Source organism: Crocuta crocuta, unplaced genomic scaffold, assembly GCF_008692635.1.
Source record: "Crocuta crocuta isolate KB4526 unplaced genomic scaffold, BGI_CrCroc_1.0 scaffold299, whole genome shotgun sequence".
Lineage (NCBI taxonomy): Eukaryota > Metazoa > Chordata > Mammalia > Carnivora > Hyaenidae > Crocuta > Crocuta crocuta.
The window spans coordinates 9771723-9792891 of NW_027532747.1; the positions used below are offsets into that span (position 1 = coordinate 9771723).

General features: G+C 40.8%; 2 protein-coding genes across 4 annotated transcripts in view; one reads left to right on the forward strand and one right to left on the reverse strand.

Annotated features, from left to right (window-relative positions):
- The window catches only part of CPSF2 (cleavage and polyadenylation specific factor 2), a 34343-nt gene extending 19380 nt beyond the window's left edge, over positions 1–14963 (reverse strand). Inside the window, exons 1-8 of one of the 3 annotated variants that reach the window (XM_077780804.1) lie at positions 14854–14963; positions 11168–11229; positions 6832–7011; positions 5687–5846; positions 5502–5607; positions 4068–4197; positions 1718–1833; positions 28–215 (exon numbers count right to left, since the gene is read on the reverse strand). In XM_077780804.1, the coding sequence (XP_077636930.1) occupies positions 28–215; positions 1718–1833; positions 4068–4197; positions 5502–5607; positions 5687–5846; positions 6832–6980 (849 nt within the window). In that variant the 5' untranslated portion in view covers positions 6981–7011; positions 11168–11229; positions 14854–14963. Of the gene's footprint in view, positions 1–27; positions 216–1717; positions 1834–4067; positions 4198–5501; positions 5608–5686; positions 5847–6831; positions 7012–11167; positions 11230–13421; positions 13482–14853 lie in introns of those variants that run through there. The other 2 variants (XM_077780805.1, XM_077780806.1) reach the window with 2 other exon arrangements.
- A 199-nt stretch (positions 14964–15162) lies between these two features.
- Positions 15163–20536, forward strand: NDUFB1 (NADH:ubiquinone oxidoreductase subunit B1). Its single transcript, XM_077780895.1, has 3 exons — positions 15163–15270; positions 19473–19617; positions 20431–20536. The coding sequence occupies exons 2-3, from the start codon at positions 19478–19480 to the stop codon at positions 20465–20467; spliced, it is 177 nt and encodes a 58-aa protein (XP_077637021.1). The 5' UTR covers positions 15163–15270; positions 19473–19477; the 3' UTR covers positions 20468–20536.
- The last annotated feature ends 633 nt before the right edge of the window (positions 20537–21169 follow it).

A 21169-nucleotide genomic window follows, 5' to 3' on the forward strand; every position in this document is an offset into this window, starting at 1 on the left:
ATATTACAAAGGAATATGAAAACAAACCTGGGACTTAGAAAACTCCACCACATTGTAGCTGACATTATTCAGGAGTGCCAGTGAGTAGACACCTAGCCCTGCATCTTTAGTTCTCCAGATTTGATCAAGGAGTTGAGCAAGTTCCAAAACTCTGCCTGCAGTGTCCACTGCTATTAACACATTTCCATCACCTCGAAGTGTTTCCAGGACATTTGCTAGAAAACAGGAATATGAATTTTGTAAAAAGCCTAACAATACCCTGCTACAAAATTTAAGATGACTTCATCTCCACGTTTTTAGTATAAAGATTATAATTTATAAATAAGCAATCAGGCCAAGTACAAAATTTTAAAAATTCTACTCAGGTTATTACAACTACTTTTTTATTCTATGAATATATCCTCGTAGGAGTGAAAGACATTGCCATTAACTTTTTTTTTTCACTGAAAAACTGTAAATCAGTGGTCCCCAATCTTCACAAGGAATACATATAGAAAATGACATTCGAGTGGGACCTGAGGGGCTCAGTCAGTTAAGAGTGAGGCCTTGGCTCAGGTCGTGATCTCACGGTTTCTGAGTATGAGCTCTGTGATGGGCTCTTAGGATTCTCTTCCTCTCTCCCTCTCCTTCTCTCCCTCTCTCTCTCTCTCCGCCTCTCCCATGCTTGTCAGCTCTCTCTCTATATATATAAATAAACTTAAAAAAGAAAAAGAAAATGACATTTGTACAGTACACTGGGGCCAATTATAACTTTGTTATAAATGATCCCCAAATGTGTACACACACATACACACGTTATACTTTATATTTTATGTATACACAATTTGTATGTATGCATGCCTACGCTATAAAATAGATAATATCCTTTCTTTCCAATAAAAGTATCTTTATAAGTAGATTTCCTTGCTCTAGATTAAAGTCTACTTTGAACTATCTGATAAAACCAAACTCTACCGAAAACAAACAGAAAACACAAGAATTGAATAGGTGAATACAACATAGTACAAAAGTTGTGCTTTTTCTTTTTTTAAGTAGGGCATGGAGCCCAATATGGGACCTGAACGTACAACCCTGAGATCAAGACCTGAGCAGAGGTCAAGAGTCAGATGTCTAATCGACGGAGCCACCCAGGTGCCCCCACAAGTTATGCTTTTTAAGTGAACAGATGAAAGCAGTGGTTTCAAACATGTTTAAAAGCAGAATCCAATTTTGCTGTTGCAATCTCATGTACCTTATAAAAAAAGAATATAAGGTAAAGCAGCTGAAGCCAAATCAGAAGCACCCAGGGATGGTCCCGAAGCTCCTCTTTAGAACCAAGGCTACTAGAATGTAAGATACCCAACACCAAAGTCAGTGGACTATTTACACCCTCATGTATCTCCTTGGTTCATTTTTCTCTTAGAGTATAAATGTTTTTCTAAATGATTTCTGTGAGCTCTTTATATACTCTGGCATTCCCTAGACATATACCAGTGACTGCCAAACAGAGCTATCTATGTGCTGAAGGGTAGGGAGAGGTTAATTTTTACAACTACCTCACAAAAGCTAAATTCAAACCAACTAAAGCATCTTTTTGTACAAAATAATGATCACAATATTTTTTCAAAAATACTAGAGTTAACCAAGCTCATATGACAAGAAAAGTGTTAAATGAAATAGAAGAAACAGTATTTCACACTACCATGCACTTCCACAGGGGACATTATGTAATACATACTCAGAAGTTGCTCATCTCTCTGTTTTCTCCGAGGCTGCACATACGTAGCATTAAATGAATCTGTGATAAGCAGGGAGGGTCTGCTTAGCATTTCCAGGGAACATCCATTTAAATGGCTAAAACAAAGTTGAAGAAGAGGAATATTTCATAACACTCCAAATAAACAATAGCTTATCTCCTAAAGCACCTTTCTTTTATAAGACTTTTCTTATTAAAAAATAAGTACCTTTCTTTTATAAGATTTTTCCTTCCCTAAAAGTATACATGCTCATTGCTAAGAAATCTAACACAATTAAAAAAGAAAAAAAAAAAGTAAAATTAAGATCTTCCAGAGTACCACCACTCAAAGAAACCGATATACTATTTTGGTATACATTCTTCTAAGCATATAAATACAGTTTCCTATGCATATACCTGTGAATGTATTTTACAAAAGTGGCATCTCATACCTATATATTCAGTTCTGTACCCTGGTTTTCTCCCATGACATTAAAATTGGTTTCTAAATCTATTTCTTTTTAACAACTGTAAGAACCTCCTACTGTGTATTTTATTTGATCACTTCCTTTTATTATTTAATTTTTCTTGACATTATAAATAATCTCAAAGGACATTTTTGCAAAAAGTTTCAATTGCATTTCTGATGGTTTCTTTAGGACACATTCCTAGAGATGTATTTACTACAATATACAATTTTGCTAAATGGCTTTGCAGAAAGAGTTAACCTTTTCTAGAAAGCTCTCCTTTTTCCAGAAAGGTTCAACCAGAAAAAATGAGCAATTTACATAACAGTTCCAGGAAGAATACTACCATTTAAAAATCATTTTAATAGTATTTAATTTTAAAAAGAATTATCATTTAAATTATTTTACTTCGTAACATTTGTCCATTTTGTAACTAGCATCTTTTTGGTCAGTTAATACCTGGTCTTCTACATATAAACATATTTTTTTTTTAGTATTTTTATTTATTTCTAGGAGAGAGAGAGAGAGAGTGAGAGAGAGAGACAGCATGAGTAGGGGAGGGTCAGAGAGAGAGGGAGATACAGACTCTGAAATAGGCTCCAGGCTCCGAGCTGGCAGTCAGCACAGAGCCCGACGTGGGGCTCAAACCCACGAACCGCGAGATCATGACCTAAGCGAAAGTCGGACGCTTAACCGACTAAGCCACCCAGGCGCCCCTACATATAAACATCTTTAGCCAACTTGCTGCAAATATTTTCCCTACTTTATTGGTCTTAATTGTTTCAGACATGTTGAATCTGTATATAATCAAATCTATCAAAGTTTTCCTTTGTAACTTGATCCAGTAACTTTACACTTACAAACGCTTTTCCAAATCAGAGATTAGACTCACAAATATCGTTTCATTTCTTATTTAACTTGAATCCATCTAAAATATATTCGATATGTGGTTAAAAAAAAGACACAAACTTTTCCCCCAAATGTCTGAAAACCATTACTCAAAAATCCATCCTTTCCTTATTAATCTGTAATTACAAAAGCCTAAAATTCATGAATGTTATATATATCTAAATATAAGATACAAAAGATCCTGAGACTATTGTAATCTAATACAAAATAACTATAAACTCAATGTACAGAAGATACAAAAGAAGCCACTACAAAACTAAACACCAGAACAGTTTCATAGTATGCTGTAAGTACAAAATGAAATATTTAAAATCACAACTACTGGGGCGCCTGGGTGGCTTAGTCGGTTAAGCGTCCGACTTCGCTTAGGTCATGAGCTCGCGGTTTGTGGGTTCGAGCCCCACGTTGGGCTCTGTGCTGACTGCCAGCTCAGAGCCTGGAGCCTGTTTCAGTCTGTGACTCCCTCTCTCTCTGACCCTCCCCTGCTCACACTGTCTCTCTCTCTCCTAGAAATAAATAAAACATTAAAAAAAATTAAAAAAAAATTAAAAAAAATAAAATCACAACTACTATGTCCCCTTTTAAAGGGAATCTGACTTTAAATATAGTTATATGATAATTACTAACTTTATAAAAAAAAAAACCTCATCCACAAAGTTCCTTTAAATAGGAGGTCAAGTAGCATATAAAATATAAATTTACGTACAAAACTTAATCTCCTTTCCAACATTTCCAGGGAGATACGTGTTTTACAGAGTGGATACTTAGATGCAAATTTTGTAAAATACGTTTCATCACATATGTCAAAGTTGTCCCTTACAGTGAAAATAACCAATTTTGAAAACATTCACTACTTAAGACTTTTAAACAGTTATAGATCTCTGGTTAAAAAAATAATAATAGCTTTTTAAATCCCCCCCTCCAAGAATGAAACACCACCACTGCATTTCCATTAGCTTTTGTCTTGATATACCTACATCTCCCTCTTGTGGTTAAAGTCCACTGCATAAACAATTTCTTCTTCTCCATCTTTGACTATTTTCCATATTGTTCCGCCTATCATATGCCCAGCTGGCAGAGGTGTGATAGACAAGCCATGTCCTTTACCTATGTCAATAAGATAATGACAATATTTAGATTTCTTTTACAATCCTAAAGAAGGCTTATTTATTTGTAAACTATTTTTAAAAGCTAAAATATGCGTGATACAAAATTCCAAAGTAAAAAGGCAAACAATGAAAATGCAAGTCTCGCTCTCATGTCCCCCTACTACTCCACTCCTTCCCTGCAGACAAACACTCTTGTCATATTGTTTGAATTCTTGCAGACCTATTGGTGCTTATAAAAAGTAGTATATAGAAATCAAATTTAAAAGCCAATACGCTATTAAATTACTTAGCATGAAAGACTACTTTTGAATATTTTTAAATTTTTATTTCTTTAAATTTATTTTGAAAGAGAGAGTTAGAGAGGGAAAGAGGCAGAGAGAGAGAGGTGGGGGGGAGAGAGGGAGAGGGAGAGGGAGGAAGAGAGGGAGAGGGAGGGAGAGAGGGAGAGGGAGGGAGAGACACTGACTCCCAAGCAGGCTCCACACTGTCAGCACAGAGCCCAATGGGGGGCTCAATCTCATAACCCGTGAGATCATGACCTGAGCAGAAATTAAGAGTCAGACACTTAACTATCTGAGCCACACAGGCACTCCCAATACATATGAATATCTATAGTGTATACACAATCATCAAACGTTTCTATTTTTGCTAACCTCTAAACTCACAGAGTAACAATTCAAATTTCATTATGGTAACAAATTTATCCTACAGAAAAATTAAGCACAAGCAAAATTGCTGTGACCATTGTTACTTCTTGGCCAAATCACCAGAGTCTACTGTGATGCCATTTTTTCAATTTCAATGTGAGACTTCATATTTATGACAATCTTTAATACCTATCTCTCCATGGCTGAGAAACACATACTTAAGAGAGGACTTCCTGACCTAATTACATAAAAAAGTCTTAATATTGGACTCTAGAATTCAGTTACCCACTTCTGTGCCGCCGGGGCCCTCCATCTCCTTCGAGGCCTGAACACCACCTCTAGTGACCGGAGCTACTTCAGCCCCTCAGCCCTCCTGTGAGCTTCTAGGAGGAGGCAGCCACGTTACCTTTGTGCATCACACACAGGAAACACGAAGGCTTCCCCCAAGGTACAGGTGAAAAGGCTTGAGCTACTAATTAGTCTGGAATATTTCAAAATCCAAATGGCTTGGGAGAAGTTCAGGGTTCCATATCAGAACATGCTCATCTTTTCTTTTTCAGACCACAGTGCCTACGATATTTACTACAAATTCTCCTTCTACTTTTTAGCAGCTTAAAGCCCGTTAGTCCAATTACTACTGGAAACATTCTTTTACCTTTCAAATTCACAATCTGAGAGAATTTTAACTGCTGTATTTTATCAAAGGCTGCGTCCACATCATCCAACGTAAAGAGCGTAAAGTCTTCTGTATTGTGTCGAGACTGAAAGAAAAACACAAATAAAAGGTCAAAAATGATCACTGCAGGAGTATAAAAAGCTTTTGCTAGGTGCTTCAGTTACCTGATAAAGATCATACATGAACATCTGTCCCATTTTATAGACGGGAATGGTTGCATAGATGGCGCAGTTCAGGCCCAGCTTTCCGACGGCGTACGGGAGGGCGCCAAGATGAAGAGGGTCAGGGTGCGACAGCAGCACAGCGTCAATCTGGTGAACGTGCCTAAGAGTACATGAGCGAAATGCTTTCTCAATTTCTCCAGTCTTGTTTTTAAGAGCAAAGACTATGCTGGGGTCAAAGAGCAAAACTAAGGGCTAAAACTGTGATACCAATCAATTTCAGTTACCACCACCCCCGTCCTGCATGGATGTCGCAGTATGGTATGTGCTGCACAGGGACAGAGGTCTACACACTTTTTTTTTTTTTTAAAGGAAAAAGAAAACCAGTAGACACACCACACGTGAGCTGATTTTGAATGGCTATCTCATATGCCATTAATTTAGGTTTAAGAACTCAACTTGAAAGTTCAGAAATTGTTAAGGAGAGGATATTTAAACGGCCACATGTTTATGATGGATTTTTGCCTCCGCTTTTTAGCATGGTGCCTGACAGCATGTCCTCTACAGTGAAACTCCAACTCATCAATAAAGCACACACTCTCACTCACAGAGGAAATTAGGGGAAAAAACATGTTTTGCTACAAGTTCTAAGTTTCTAAATGTTTCAGTCCTTTTTCCTTCCATAATGAACATAACTGCAAACGTAACTGAATTCTTCTTTGGTGGATCAGTATCGGCTTATACCGCACGGTTGGTATTCTGAACACCACTTCGCAATGTGGAGCATCCAACCACACAGGAAGTAAGCAAATGGGATCTGATGGCAGACCTCCCCCATGGAAGGCTTTTTCCTCTTCAAGTTGTTCTAAACCTAATCTTCTCTAAAATAAGGGTGCAAAGATCTCTACTGAGACCCATTAGCCAGTAACAGTGAACATTTTACTGAATCTCAATAAACACAGCTCATAATACAATCAAAACTTTAAAAATGCCAACAGTTGCTTTTTGACTCCTTGGCATGTAAAATCAAGTCTTTTACTATAAATCAGAGAAAAGAGAACATACACTGTGTCACATCAAAATGGTATCACGGTGTAGAAAAGAAAAGTTCATTTAACTTAAGTCTAGAAAGAGAAGAAGTAACTTACTTCCTCAGGGAGTCTATAATATCCATAGAAAAGTGCTCATCCCAGCCACAGTCCAGGAGAAACCTAAACTCGTCAACTTGCAGAAGATAGCAAAGAGCCGATTCTTCCTGAACCCCCGAGAGGGTAGTTAATTTGATAATAGATGTCATTTTTGGTCCAAAAACAACAATCCAAAAGGTTCTTTTAAAAGAAATAAAAATACAAAAAAAAAAAAAGAAAATACAATTAAACACACATAATAGTCCAACACATGTGATAGACAAGTTAACATTACACTAAGTTTCCAAGTGACTAAAAATTCCATAAAGAGAAAGCAAACACATTAAAGACCTACTCTCATCACCGCTAAGTTCAAAAGCACAAACATGATGTTACACACTCTTGTTGATGACGAGTCATTCAGCGGCTCCTCAGTGTGGCTTAATGAAAAGCACTGAACTTCAGAACCAGACAGTTTCAGATCTGAATCTACTACTATGTGGGTCTAAGCAATTAATTAACCTCTCCACACTTATGTATCCCAATCCATAAACATGAATATTAATAATTCACATAACAATGATGTTGAAAGATTTTAAATAATGTGTAAATTACCTGGAATAGAGAACACCAAGTTCCCCAATAAATGTATAATCAATTAATGAACTCATCCTTCAAGGTGACTTTGTGCTTCCTTTATTTTGCTCTGTGATGGCAATCGTTTCATTGCTTTTATAATAAATAGTTTCTGTGTCTTTCTCTTTTTATTAGACCAGTGGTCCTTAAATACACAGGCGTCCTTACGGATCTGATAAAAGCTTTGAACTCTTCCTTCACCCCTCAGTCATCAGAGAACAAACAAACACAGCACATATACTCAAATCCACGTACTTTTTAGGGAGTTTAATGTTAAAAACACTTGCACTGGAAAGTAAGCAACTGAAAAATCAGAGGTAGAATCTTATGTTTGCAATTCCTAAGAGAACCTGACATACAGTAAGTGCTCAACATATATTCGATGGAATTTACGCTGAGATGCCTACTGTATGAATTTCAAGAAGATACAACGTGAACACATCTATTGGGACTTAAGACCTAGAACTGCGTGCTACTAAACAGATGTTACAGAAGTACTGAATGGCAGAGTCCAGCTCCCGCAACATTTCGGATCTTAGCTCCTCACACTAGTTAGTCTTCCCTGGCCAACTAGGCAAGTAGGAGCAGGCTCGCATACTCAATGATCTCTTACGAGCTATCCAAGGTCCTATCAATAAACTAAGGTAAACTGTCACCTTTCATGACAGGCTGTCAGGAGGCTAGTCCCACCTCATCTCTCATCTTCCCTCACCTCAGTCACAGCCAAAGACCCAAGACTCCTGGGTTATCCATTATCACTGATGTGCACATCTGCTAGTCGGATCCAATCTCCTACTTTCTATCCCTCCCAGGTCCTTCCAGTACATTCTCTGAACTCTGCTGCTCACCTGTAACCGCACCTCTTCTCTGAAGGTCCTTTCACCTGGTAATCTTCACAGAAACTGTTTCTCCTGTCCCCTCCTCAGGGGGTTTTTTCCTTGTTCTTGTACCCCCCTACCCCCCACCTCGTGCCTCAAAAGCAGGAAGTCTATGTTCCCAGCTCCTCACTGCAGCTCCAAACCAGGGCTTCTCCTTCCTCCTTCAAATGTTCCAGTCCCACGGGGCCTCACAATGAGCCTTCCCTCTTGCTTCCTCGCTGCTGGCATCCGTTCATCCGACCTCATTCACTGAGAACTTTGGTTCCCGACTCGGCCTTACTTAGTAACTACACTACTGACTCTAGTGCCTGCCTTTCGCCACTCCAATGACCCCATTTCACGTCAGCCACCCAACACCACAGTTATGCCCCAGGCCTCTTCACCCGGGAGCTGCACCATTTCCAAAATCTGACCTTCCAGCATCTCACTCTCACTACTACCTCGCTCACTCAGCAATCCCACTGCAAAAATCCTTCGGCCTCACCGAATCCCTCATCCACCAATCACGGTTTCACCCCTTCCCGTCTCCATCATGTCCTTACCATCAATCCACGACCCATCATGAGTGTCTTGCAAACATTATCAAGTATCTCGCTGCTCTAGTCCTTCTTTGTAGCAACCTGGGAAAACCCCAACTCTGACTGACCCCAATCATTTGCTCTGCCTATTCCAGGAAATATATGTTGCCAGGGAAAGGAGGGGGAATAGGGGACAGTCCCACAACTGTGCTATTTGCTTTTTAAATTCATGGCCAAAGGTCCCAAACAGGCACAAAGCACTACCTATCAATCTGAGTTTTCTTAGTGGGTTGACTACCTCTGAGGCAGCTTTTTCACATCACCCCTCCTCTGCTCAAGCTTCATGCACCGCCCCCTCCACCCTACTCTCAGCTGATAATCCCACTTCATTCTTCAATTAGAAAATAAAAGTCATCAGAGAGTAACTCATTTTCCAATACCAAATCTATTACTGTATCTGCATGCGCACTGCTGTGTCTCCCATTACATGCACTCAATAGCCATGCCCCCTATGAGTAGCCTGGATGTCATTCCCATTTACCTTCTAGAAGACCGAACTTCTTCTCCATAAATCATATATCATTGATGTGCCACTCCTATTGGCACACACAGATCCTCCAGAATTTCCCGATTTAGAAGAGCCCTCTCGAGGGAAGCAAACCATAAGAGACTCTTAAATACGGAGAACAAACTGAGGTTGATTGGGATGGGGGAGAGGGGAAAGTGGGGGATGGGCATTGAGGAGGGCCCATGCTGGGATGAGCACTGGGGGTTGTATGGGACCCAATTTGACATTAAGTTATATTTTTTAAAAAATTAATGAATATGAAAAAAAAATTAATGAATATGTAAGTAAATAAGCAAGCCCTCTCTTAATCCCACCATCCCCGGCAAATACTCCATCATTCTATGCTCCCCTTTCATCACAAGAGTTCGCAGAGGATTTGTCTACCCATGTCACCACTTTCTTGCGTCTCATTCAGACTACCAAACCTGGCATCTTTCTCTATCAGCCCACTACAAGTGTGTTCATTGAGGTCACTGGCAAACCTCTATGCAATTTAAGCCAGTGGGCATTTCTCTGGCCTCTGCTGACGGAAACTGTAGGAGCATTCAATACAAGCACGTGCTCCAGCCTCCCTGAAATGCTCTCCCTCTGCTTCTGTGTCACCTCCATTCTGGTTCCCCTCGCATCTAACTGGTCACTCCCCAGTCTCCTTTGCTATTCCTTCTTTCTTCGACCTCAAACATGGCAGTGCTCTTGAGCAGGACTTTTTGTTTTTTTCTTTCCAGATCTCACCGGTCCCACAGCTATAAATATCACCCGATCTCGGATGGCATCATCCTGGAGTCCTTCCTTTACTTTGTATCCCACATCCAATCTATCACTGAGTGCTGCATTTTCCCTCCATTCTATTTCTCAAATTTCCCTCCTGTCTCCACTGTCACTAAGACATCTAACCAGTTTGTAGATTTTCCCTGTCTCAAAGTTATTGAAGTGGTTTTCTAACAACCCTCAAGTCCTTGCCCAACTCAGTTACACCCTGTGACATCACTCTATTTCCCTCAAAATACTCACTGCTCTCTATACCTGCTAGTTGCTTATTTACTTGCTCTGCCCATCCCTGTCTCTCCTCCTCACCTGCACTACACTACAGACTCCATGAAAAAACAGACCTTGTCAATTCTGGTCAGTTATCCTCCAGTGCATCCACGGTGCCTAACACGTAGTGGGGGAGGGGGTCAATGAAAGCTTCTTAAATGAAGTACAGCCAGTGTTAAATGAGCTTAGTGAACCTGCCACACCATTAACAGTTACGTATTCATGTGCATTTCCCCTTGCCTGGGAGAACTCTCTGAGGCTTCATCCATTTTTCTGTCCTTACTATATGAGCACATGTCTTAAACACATAGCAGTTGTTCCATAAAGAAGTGATGAAACAAATAAGTCAAAGTTAAAAACACATGTACTTAGCATATTCCTATTTGTAAGGCGTGAGAAGTACAAAGATATTAATTCTCCATTTGATGAAGAACATTTACAAATACAATTTTGGAAAGGAAATGAAAAAATGCTCCCTGACAAAAAGCTTCCTATACCACAATTATATTAGTGGCCTAAGAGAAACTTTTTCTACTCAAGTCCACCTCACTTCCACTTTATTTAGATTATAAAGTGGAAATAAAGTAGCTTGCAGACAGAAGTGAATGAGTTCATGTTAAAGTCTTTTGCAGACAGACCCAGGTTTCAACCAGACAAAAGGTATTTTTAATACAATTGCTTATAATATGGTTGTATCTTTATTGGACACATTCATCACTTACTGATATCTCAGTCGTGTATAGGAAGAAACACCATGAATTGAAGGGAAGAGTTCTTCATAAATCTAAAAAATAAAGAAATGAGAGCCTGCTAAATGTGGTATAGCAGATCTACTTCCGTTTTTAATTATGGGGTTTAGTTCTATGTTGTGCCCTAAAGCGAACACATGAGCAGCAGCAAAGAGAATAAATGGTTCTGTTTTAAAAAGAAAATCTGTCGTAATTTTTGAAAGCTGAAGCTTACATAAAACAGAGATAAGATAATAAAAGTCAAAAATAATATTGTACCAAATCGGTCACAAACAGGGGCTAAAATATGCAGCTTAGGAAATAAGATTTTAAAAACTGACATTAGCTTCTGTTAATGAGGATCAAAAAAGAAGTGGGATCTTAAATTTCTCATTACGGATTGGCAGGACCCGACTAGAAAGAGACAAAGAGAAAAGGTATTCAAAAAAGACCAATGGCACAAAAAAATGTACAGAGTGTTAGCAGAAAAACGAGCTGGGCACACTTTCATTATAAGCAAAAAATGAAAGAAAGGGTCTAATGAACAGAAAAGGGCCAGATAATGGAAGGCCGTGGACTCTGGATCTAGTTCTTCAGGAAACAGAGAAACATTTTAAGATCCATTATCAAGTAAGATGACATAATACAGGAAATTCCATATTTTAGGAAAATTAGCCGGTGTGTATGATTGATTAGGTAAGATACAGAAAGCAAGGAAATGAAAAGGAAGAGTATTTAGCAGACCACTTCCCCTTTCGACTTTGCTGGTTCAACTTTGAGACTAAATTCCTTTGGTCTCAGATGTACTTTATAATGACATGACATGAATTCATTAGTCCTTATCTAAGAAACCAAGGCTTAAAACTCTACATGTTTGATTCCTTCCTTTACTTCTTCTTGAACAGTCTGTTACCAATTCCTGATTATTTTTCTTTCCCTCAAAATGCCTTCCAAATGTATCATTCCCTTTCAGTACCTTAAAGCAGGGCCTTTAAGCCAACCTTACATTTGGGTTTCTTTGTTTCTCTGCCTCCAGTCCTTCCTTCCTTCATCTCAACCTAAACATTACTGCCAGATTAATTACCCCTTGCTCAGAAATCTGGGAAGGCTTCTCCTTGCCTGAAAAAACAAAAACCTGAATGCCTTAAGGGGCAGTGGAGGGCGCCAGCAAGCTGCCCCGACATCACTCACTGCTCGCCCCTATCTCAAAGCCCAGTTCAAATTCCACCTCCTTACAAATTCCTCTATCGTTAGTCTAGGCTACATTGGCTCTGCCCAACAAAAATATAATGCAAGAAGCCGCAAATGTAATTGAAAATTTATTCACAGCCATGTTGAAAAGTTTTTGGGTGAAATTACTTTTAATGTATTTTATTTAACCCAATATATTCAAAATATCATTCCAGCACGTGATCACTGTTAATAAGTTATTAATGAGATATTTTTCATACCGTAGTCTTTTTCATACCAAGTCTTTGAAATCCAGTATGTATTTTATATTTACAGCACTTTTCAGTTCAATCTAATCACAATTTCAAGTGCTCAACAGCTACATGTAGCTCGTGGCTGTTCTAACAGCCCAGATCTAGACTCTAAAATCCATGCCTTCGAGTGTAGTGCACTGTGCTCTCCATTCCTTAAGGTGCAAGTTGGCACCATTCTATTCTAATGTATGTGCTTTAGGCTTGACCTTTTTTTTATTATTTATTTACTTTTGAGAATGAGAGAGACAAAGAAACAGAGCGCAAGTGGGGGAGGGGCAGAAAGAGGGAGACGATCAAAAGCAGGCTCCAGACTCTGGGCTGTCAATACAGAGCCTGATGCGGGGCTCAAACTCACCAACTGTGAGATCATGACCTAAGCTGAAGTTGGAGGCTTAACTGACTGAGCCCCCAGGTGCCCGCACTGTTAGGCTTGATTTTAATAGTATCACCAACCATTTAGTCTCCTGGACCAAACCTCGGGAGTCACCCTCCCTCGACCAAACTGCTGCCACCTGTTGAATCCTATTCAGAAAGGTCACTCTGGGCACCTAGGTGGCTCAGTTGGTTAAGCATCCAACTCTTGATTTTGTCTCATCAAACCCCGTATCCGAGCAAATAGCATGGAGCCTACTTGGGATTCTGTCTCCCTCTGCTTCTCCCCCCAACACATGGGCTCTCCCCCTTTCTCAAAATACACGTTAAAGAAAATGGTCTCTCTCACATCCTTTACTATCCTACTTCAACTGAGGCACACATTACCTTACCTGAATGACTGCAATTTCCTCTTATCTAGTTTTCCTATTCCAAGTTGAATCTCTATACAGCTGTCAGAGACCACCCTAAAAAAAAAAATACACTCATGCTCTTTCCTTGTGCAAAGTATGTGCACTGGCTCCCTTCTAACTACTCAATAAAGCCTGAACCCCTTAACTGGAAACCAAGGTCCTTCACAAGCGGCTCTCAATCTCGCTCTTCCTTCACCAACCACCCTTACAGTGCCTGCTCAAGCACATGTAACTTCCCACTTTCCGCAGGCCAACACTTCTCCAGTCTGTGTCCAGGAACGGTCTCGTCCTGAGCCTGGTAAATTCCTTTCAACCCTCATGACGCAGCTCAAATAGTTATTCCTTAAAGAAGCTTTCTCGGTGGCCTCCGACAGTTTATTTTCATTTAGCACAAACTGGGCACCCAGAATATTTGTTGAATGGATGCTGAATGTATAGGCGGAAAGCAAAAGTGATCATCTTCCTATTGCCAATATCAAGCACAGCACTCTAACCAGATCATTAACTCCTTCCGTGAGTCTGACGGATACTCTACATCTCAACTGTCAATCACAGTTACTTGCTCTCTCAATAACGACCTTGCACGTTGATGGCAATCAGAACGAACTATGCAAAATCCAGGAAAAGGAGGGAATCTGGGTTGGCCCTTGAACTCACAGAGCACAAGTAAGTCTCTTCCTGGTTAGCCCAGAAAGAGAAGCGGCTTCGTAAAAAAATAAAATAAAATAAAATCACAGGGGTTGTAAAATTAAACATTGGGGGATGGGTAATTGATAACTCAAGCTTCTGCTGGTGGCAGTAGGCCAGACTTGCTGGTGTTAAGGCTGGTGTGACCTCCTGTATACTAAAGAGCAAGTAAAAACAGTGATGGTGGAAAGCTCGAGGGAAAAAGGGGACTTGGGGAGGTGGGAGGCTGGGGAGCGCGAGGCGCGGAAGGCCAAGACAATCTGAATAAAACCTGGTAACATCTTGAAGGCCCCAGAGTCCAGCAACTAAAAAGGACGCCTACTTCGTGCCCAGTGCTTTGCAGTCTCGTGGCCTCAGAACCCGAGACGACGGGAAGACCCCCAGCGAGGAGACTAAGAACACGGTAACCACGAGGCCAAAGCTGGCGTCACCTTAACTCCTCCAACGCCGAGAAACAGAGGGCAGAGGAAAACAGCAGGGGGGGAGGGGGGGATGGAAGGAGCGTCTAGGAGTGAATCGTATTAGACCCACGGAGAAGTCACTCCTCTTTCCCTCGCTGAGCGCTTCTGCCAGGTCCGGCCAGGACAGGCGCAACCGAAACCCCAGGAGCACGTCGCCAGCAGTGGGAGACCCGGCCGGAGCTGGGAGCCAGGGTCTCCCGTGAGAGCCGAGGGCGCCCCCTCCCCCACCAAAGAGCTCACTCCTTTCCTCCGCCCTCACTTGCCTCGTCAGTCCTCCCCCAACGCCGTCCACTGCCCTTCCCAACCCCTAGTCGAATCCAGGTTCAAGAGCGAGAAAAGCTGGTGCTCGCTCAGCAGCACCCGTGACGATCAGCCAGCANCCCGGGGGGGGGGGGCCGGAGAGACGAAGCTGTGGGAAGGAGGTGGCGCTTACACCAACAAGATTCGTCACCTTGCACCGAAGTTGTAGTTTCAAAAAATTGATAATGTGTGAAAGCTAAAATAAATACGAGAAGAGTCAAACGTCAAAAGGAAGAAGCTGTTTGGTTTCCCACCGCCCCCCCTTTCCTCGAGTGGGCGCGGCGAATGGCAGGTCCCTAGGCCGCAGCTTCCGCCGGCGCCGGTGGCTGGGCTCGCCGCTGACCTTGGTCGTGGGGTCGTATTTGGCACCGAGGCCGCAGGTGGGTTCCGGGTCCAGGACCGCCGAGGCGCCCCGTGGTGTAGGCGGGGAGGGTCCACCTCTAATAGAGCNGGAAACAGGCCGGGGTCACACTCCCAGGCCGAAGGAGAGAAGCCGCTGCTTCTCTGCCAGCATCACAGATTCGTCCAGGTTTCAGCATTGTGTCTCCTCGTTGCTCAGGATTGGAAACCGCGTTCTCTTCCAAAATCGCAAGCCTTCCTGAGCCGACCGTTCCACACACACACACACACACACACACACACACAAAATCAGTTTAAAAAATGTAATATTGCATTTGTGCTTGGTTTCTAGGGTGTATATGTTATAAAGACACGTTTCCATATCTCGGGGAGTTCAGTTTCTCCGTGCATCCTGCACTGCTTTTCATAGATTATAATGTCTGGTTCCACAAAATGTCGCTCTAAAGTGCTGTGGGGACCAATTAAAGAGGAGGATTTAACATTTGAAATACTATTCACGTATGTGTTTATAACGTCAATTGGGTTACATAAATGTACACCAAATTCAGTTTTCTTTTTAGAAGTTACACGAGAAAATTGAGGTGAAGAAAAAAATGTTAAAAATAAGATAATCCTGAGTGAGGTCAGTCTGTTTTCCTCTAGAGTTACCTTAACAGACAATAAAACATAAATAGCTTGGACCAGGGAGCCAGTCTGCCTGAAGATTAATCTCAGCTTTGCCACTTTCTGCATTTGTCACCTTACGCAAGTTGATTGTCCCTGGGTTTCCTCATGAAAAACATGTGCCTACTACCTCGGGGACATTAGTGCCTACACGCATAGCGTTGTGAAGATTACATGAGGTTAGTGATGATGAAAAGAAGTTAGAACCGTACCTGACAGTGCTATACAAGTCTGCCTTGTCTAGAGGTAGGCAAAAAATTTGGAACATATCAGTAACAAAGGACAGGTGATCAGTTATGTGATTCCTTGTGTCCGTAAGAGAAAAACCAATTCCTTTTTCTTAGGAATGACATAGCAAGTCCCAGTTCTAAAGTAAAAGTAGGATTTTTCTTGAATCTTCACGTAAAGAAGACACGAATAAGTACAGTGTCCTCTTGGGCACCCATGTGGATGTCACTCTTCATCCAAACCTAGGCTTGTTCCATTGGAGCCTGTCACACGACCTCACTGCCCTTTGTCCATCGCGTAAAGCCCCCTATGGTCTTGGGCCCGTGACCAGAGCCTGTCTATACTCCACCTCCTGTCCATTCTCAAAGGAATCATTCTAGCTCACTCTTAGGTCCATAAATCTTTGTCCCCCCTGGTCAGCCACTCACAGTGAAATACAGAGGACAAATTATGTTCAGTGCCACTGCTCCCAAAGTCCTTTAAATAGATTATACAAGTATAATATGAAATGCCTCTGGGACTAAGATTTGTCATTTACCTCTTGGCAATTAATCATGGTGGCTGAACCCAGTTCTGTATTTGGAGCATACAGAATCAGTCTTCACCTGTGGAGTGTACGTAAGAGACTCTGTGGAGCCAGGGCCTCAGGGGCTTGTCTCAGAATCTTCTCAGATTCTCAAAGTAGTGCCAGACAAAAGTACCTATTTGCCCTGTTGGAAGAATGCCAACAATAATGGCTTCTATAGCCCACGGGGGGGACCATGGGCTTATTTAAAACAGTCTCAGACTGAGTCAACAGGCATTTTTTTCATTGTTGGTTAAAATACAAACAGTAGGTGACTCTGCTGTGCTGAGAGTTAGGCTTCACCCCTTTCTCAGATAAGAACAGGTAACAATACATGACGTCTTGATGTCTACAAAGACCTATATTGTCTAGTATTCGGCATTTTCATGCTTCCAAAGTTAGATTGTTTGATTAAGACATGTATTGTTATTGCCATACTTGACTGCTCAAGTTTATAAAACAATTAAGTGGCTAATTTGGTGGGTCCTTGGTCAGATTCACAAAAAGTGCTTCAAATAATGTTACTTCAAGAAGCCACAATGCTGAGAGAGCCACCATATTTTAGAAAATAAAGTTGCCCAAGAACTATGCATCAAATCAGCTAACGAAATCAGTTCTTTGAACTATAGGTTTTTCCAGCCCCACCCAGAAGGATGACCAAGGGGTCCCTTTTTTGATAAAGACTCCCCAGGTGTTTTAAAAATATTTTTTAAGGGCGCCTGGGTGGCTCAGTCAGTTAAGCGTCCAACTTCGGCTAGGTCATGATCTCATGGTTTGTGGGTTCGAGCCCTGCATCCAGCTCTGTGCTGACACCCAGCTCAGAGCCTGTGGCCTGTTTCGGATTCTGCGTCTCCCTCTCTCTCTGACCCTCCCCTGCTCATGCTGTCTCTCTCTCTCTCAGAAGTAAATAAATTTTTTTTTTAATTTTTTAATGTTTTTATTTACTTCTGAGAGAGAAGGAGACAGAGCATGAGCCAGGGAGAGGCAGAGAGAAAGTGGGAGACACAGAATCCAAAGCAGGCTCCAGTCTCCAAGCTGTTGGTAGTAATGTGTCTTAATAGTTTGTTTACTCCCCTGCCTTCTCAGCCACTGTACATGATTAGGCAGATGCATTGTGATTTCATCTTTAGGTACACATTTTTACAGAAAACTGACAACACAGCTATGTTTTTATGGAATCAATGCAAATTTATTTTCCATTTGGTAACTTCTACCTCTGTTCTTCCTCCTCTACCTTTTAGGAAATCCTAGGACTTAAAAATCCTTAAAGTACTATGAATATCAATTCAGGAAGAGAGGTATTGTGATCAAATAGAATATACAGCTTTGGAGCAAACCTGAGTTTGAATTCTAGCTGTGTACTTAATTTTAGGTTAAGGTGTTTTCTAGTCTGTAAAATTAGGATAATAATAGGTATTTCATGTTACATATAGTAGTATATGATGGCTCTGGTACCTAGTAGTCACTCTCTGGAAGTAAATTCCCTTCTTTCCATTATTTTGTAAAATCACTGATTGATAGAGATCTACCATGACATTTTTTTCATGTGTATTCATTTTAGAGACAGTGTGAGTGGGGGAGGGGCAGAGACAGAGGGAGACACAGAATCCAAATCAGGCTCCGAGCTGTCAACACAGAGCCCGATGCGGGGCTCAAACTCAGAAACCATGAGATCATGACCAGAGCCACAGTTGGACACACAACCAGCTGAGCCACCAAGGTGCCCCTACCATGACATTGTTGAATGTGGTTATTTTTTAAAATTTCTCTCATTTCATTGCTTTCAAAAATTAGTTTCAGCTTTGTGCAGTAGCAGTATTATAGCCAATGGGTTTTATCTGAATCACAATTACTGCTAATTTAAAAGTTGATTTCAATAATTATAGCTTTATCTAAAGAATTCGGTTTCTGGTAGGAGCGCCTGGTGGCTCAGTCAGTTGAATGTCTGACTTTGGCTCAGGTCATGATCTCATGGTTCGTGGGTTCGAGCCTCACATCGGGCTCGATGCTAACAGCTAGCTCAGAGCCTGGAGCCTGCTTCAGATTCTGTATCTCCGTCTCTCTCTGACCCTCCCCTGCTCACGCTGTTTCTCTCTCTCTCTCAGAAATAAATAAAATATTAAAAACAATTTAAAAAAAGGAATTCATTTTCTGGCATAATAGTATAATTATATTTAGTATTGTAAGAGGTCCTAAAAATATTTTTTTTGGTCTTAAAAAGATTTTACACATGTAAAAGTTTTAAATTAACAGTAGGAGGATGCAAATACTCAGCTTTTGCAGGTAGAATGTTTTTATACTCTCCATTTCTCTGCACTAAAATAAAAAATTAATACATTGATTTTAGTGCGGTGCAATTTTTATATTAAGTGTTGTCACCTGTATAATCATCAAGTAGATTTTAAGTTGTATATTACATTCTGATGTTGAGCAAATTCGAAGAGGCTTATTATGCTTTTAACATTTACCAAATTCAAAGTCTTTTTTTAATATATTTATTTCAAGAGAGAGAGGGTGTGTGCACGAGTGGAGAAGGGACAAAGAGCAAGGGAGAGAGAGAACGCAGGCAAGCCCCACGCTGTTCACACAAGAGCCCAAAGTGGGACTCGACCCTACGAACAGTGAGATCATGACCTGAGTTGAAATTGAGTCAGAAACTTAACCGGCTGAGCTACCCATGTGCCCCAAAATGCAATTTTTCAAGATATTTCAAAGGCAGTTATATTTCTGATCATTTTTCTTTGTTTCTTTCTTTTTATTATTCAGCATTCATGATGAATGTAATTCAGATTGTTCGTGACCACTGGGTACATATACTTGTGCCTATGGGATTTGTCCTTGGATGTTATCTAGACAGAAAGAACGATGAAAAGCTAACTGCCTTCCGGAACAAGAGTTTGTTGTTTAAAAGGTTAGTTTTTAACCTTTGTTTTAAGCCAACAATTGGCCAGCTTTTGGAAATACCCTTTTTAATACCATATGTACCAAAAATAAATGGAAGGGGTAAATTCCCCCCCCCAAGAATTTACATTCAAGTGCTATAATTTTGTAGCATTATTTGTTGTTTAATCATAAAAACAAAGTTTTAAACTAGTTCACCAAAGCCCACTTGAATGGAGCTTTCACATGTATTATCAGACACCATTTTCCGTAAGCCAGAATATGGCTGAAATACATGGTCTTGATAGCAGCTTGGCGCTGTGTTGGCGGCACCTCAGCTGGAGAGCTGTAGATGTGGCAGTTGAGTGATCCGAAGGCAGCCGACAGCTGCCTGAACCCATTGTGTCTCAGGAGATGGCTTTTTGGCAGCAGAGAGGTAGTCAGCAAGACAGGGTGTCTGCCACTGGGTGTCACCTAGGTGGGAAGAAACCTCCAGGCACCAGAGGCATGAGCAGCGTTCACAGTCGCTGTGTAGAGGAGGTTCACGGTTAGGGATTTCAAGACAGGCAACATGAATTAGAAAGGGTTTAGGAAACCTCAAATGGACAGAGGATGATAGCTTTCATACAGACTAAGAAATTATGGTTCCTTAATCTGGAAAAGTGAAATTGAAGGGCTGGGAAAAGTTTAAAATCACGAAAGAATGAATGGCTATGTTGAGTCTATATAAAAATGTTAATGGGTCAGCTTAATAGAATATAAAATATTGAACTCATACTCTTTCCCCTACCCATGAAAGTTTAATTTATACTTTTTCCTTTCCTTCCTTTTAATTTCCACACAGGGAATTGAGACCCAATGAAGAAGTCACCTGGAAGTAATGGCTGTGACTGAAATATAGAATGTTCACAGTTTAAAAATTGGGAGAGAAATAAAAACACATTATTTAATTTGAAGTGTGAGTCTTTTAAGGTTGGAGTAATCTTCCACATTTCAACTAATAGGCACATGTAGCTTAAAAATAATTATTGAGCTCTTGATTATGCGTGTTGATGTTACATTTACAATCAGCATTTCATTTTCTTTTCCCCATTTTAGACCATAGTACTGTTAAGTCATATAGCCATTTTTTCCTCAGATATTTTTCAGAAAAATGTTTTCAAATTACATGCTTTAGAGGGATGACACTAGTTGAAAATTTTAGTGACCTTGAGTTTGGCAAAGACTTAAATACAACACATAAAGCATGAAATAGTTTTAAAAACTTGCTCTTCAGGGGCGCCTGGGTGGCTCAGTCGTTGAGTGTCCGACTTCGGCTCAGGTCATGATCTCACGGTTCGTGGGTTCAAGCCCCACATCAGGCTCTGTGCTGAAAGCTAGCTCAGCCTGGAGCCTGCTTCGGATTCTGTATCTTGCTCTCTCCCTCTGACCCTCCCCTGCTCCCTCTGTCTCTCCCTCTCTCAGAAATAAATAAAACACATTAAAAATTAAAAAAAAAAAACTTGCTCTTCAAAAAATTCTGTTCCAAAAATGAAAATGCAGCCATAAATTGGGAGAAACGTAATATACAACAACTTATATCT

Coding starts and splice junctions, on each gene's coding strand:
- NDUFB1 (XM_077780895.1), top strand. CDS start 19,478: ATGATGAATGTAATTCAGATTGTTCGTGACCACTGGGTACATATACTT. Junction 19,618..20,430: donor AAGAGTTTGTTGTTTAAAAG/GTTAGTTTTTAA, acceptor ATTTCCACACAG/GGAATTGAGACCCAATGAAG.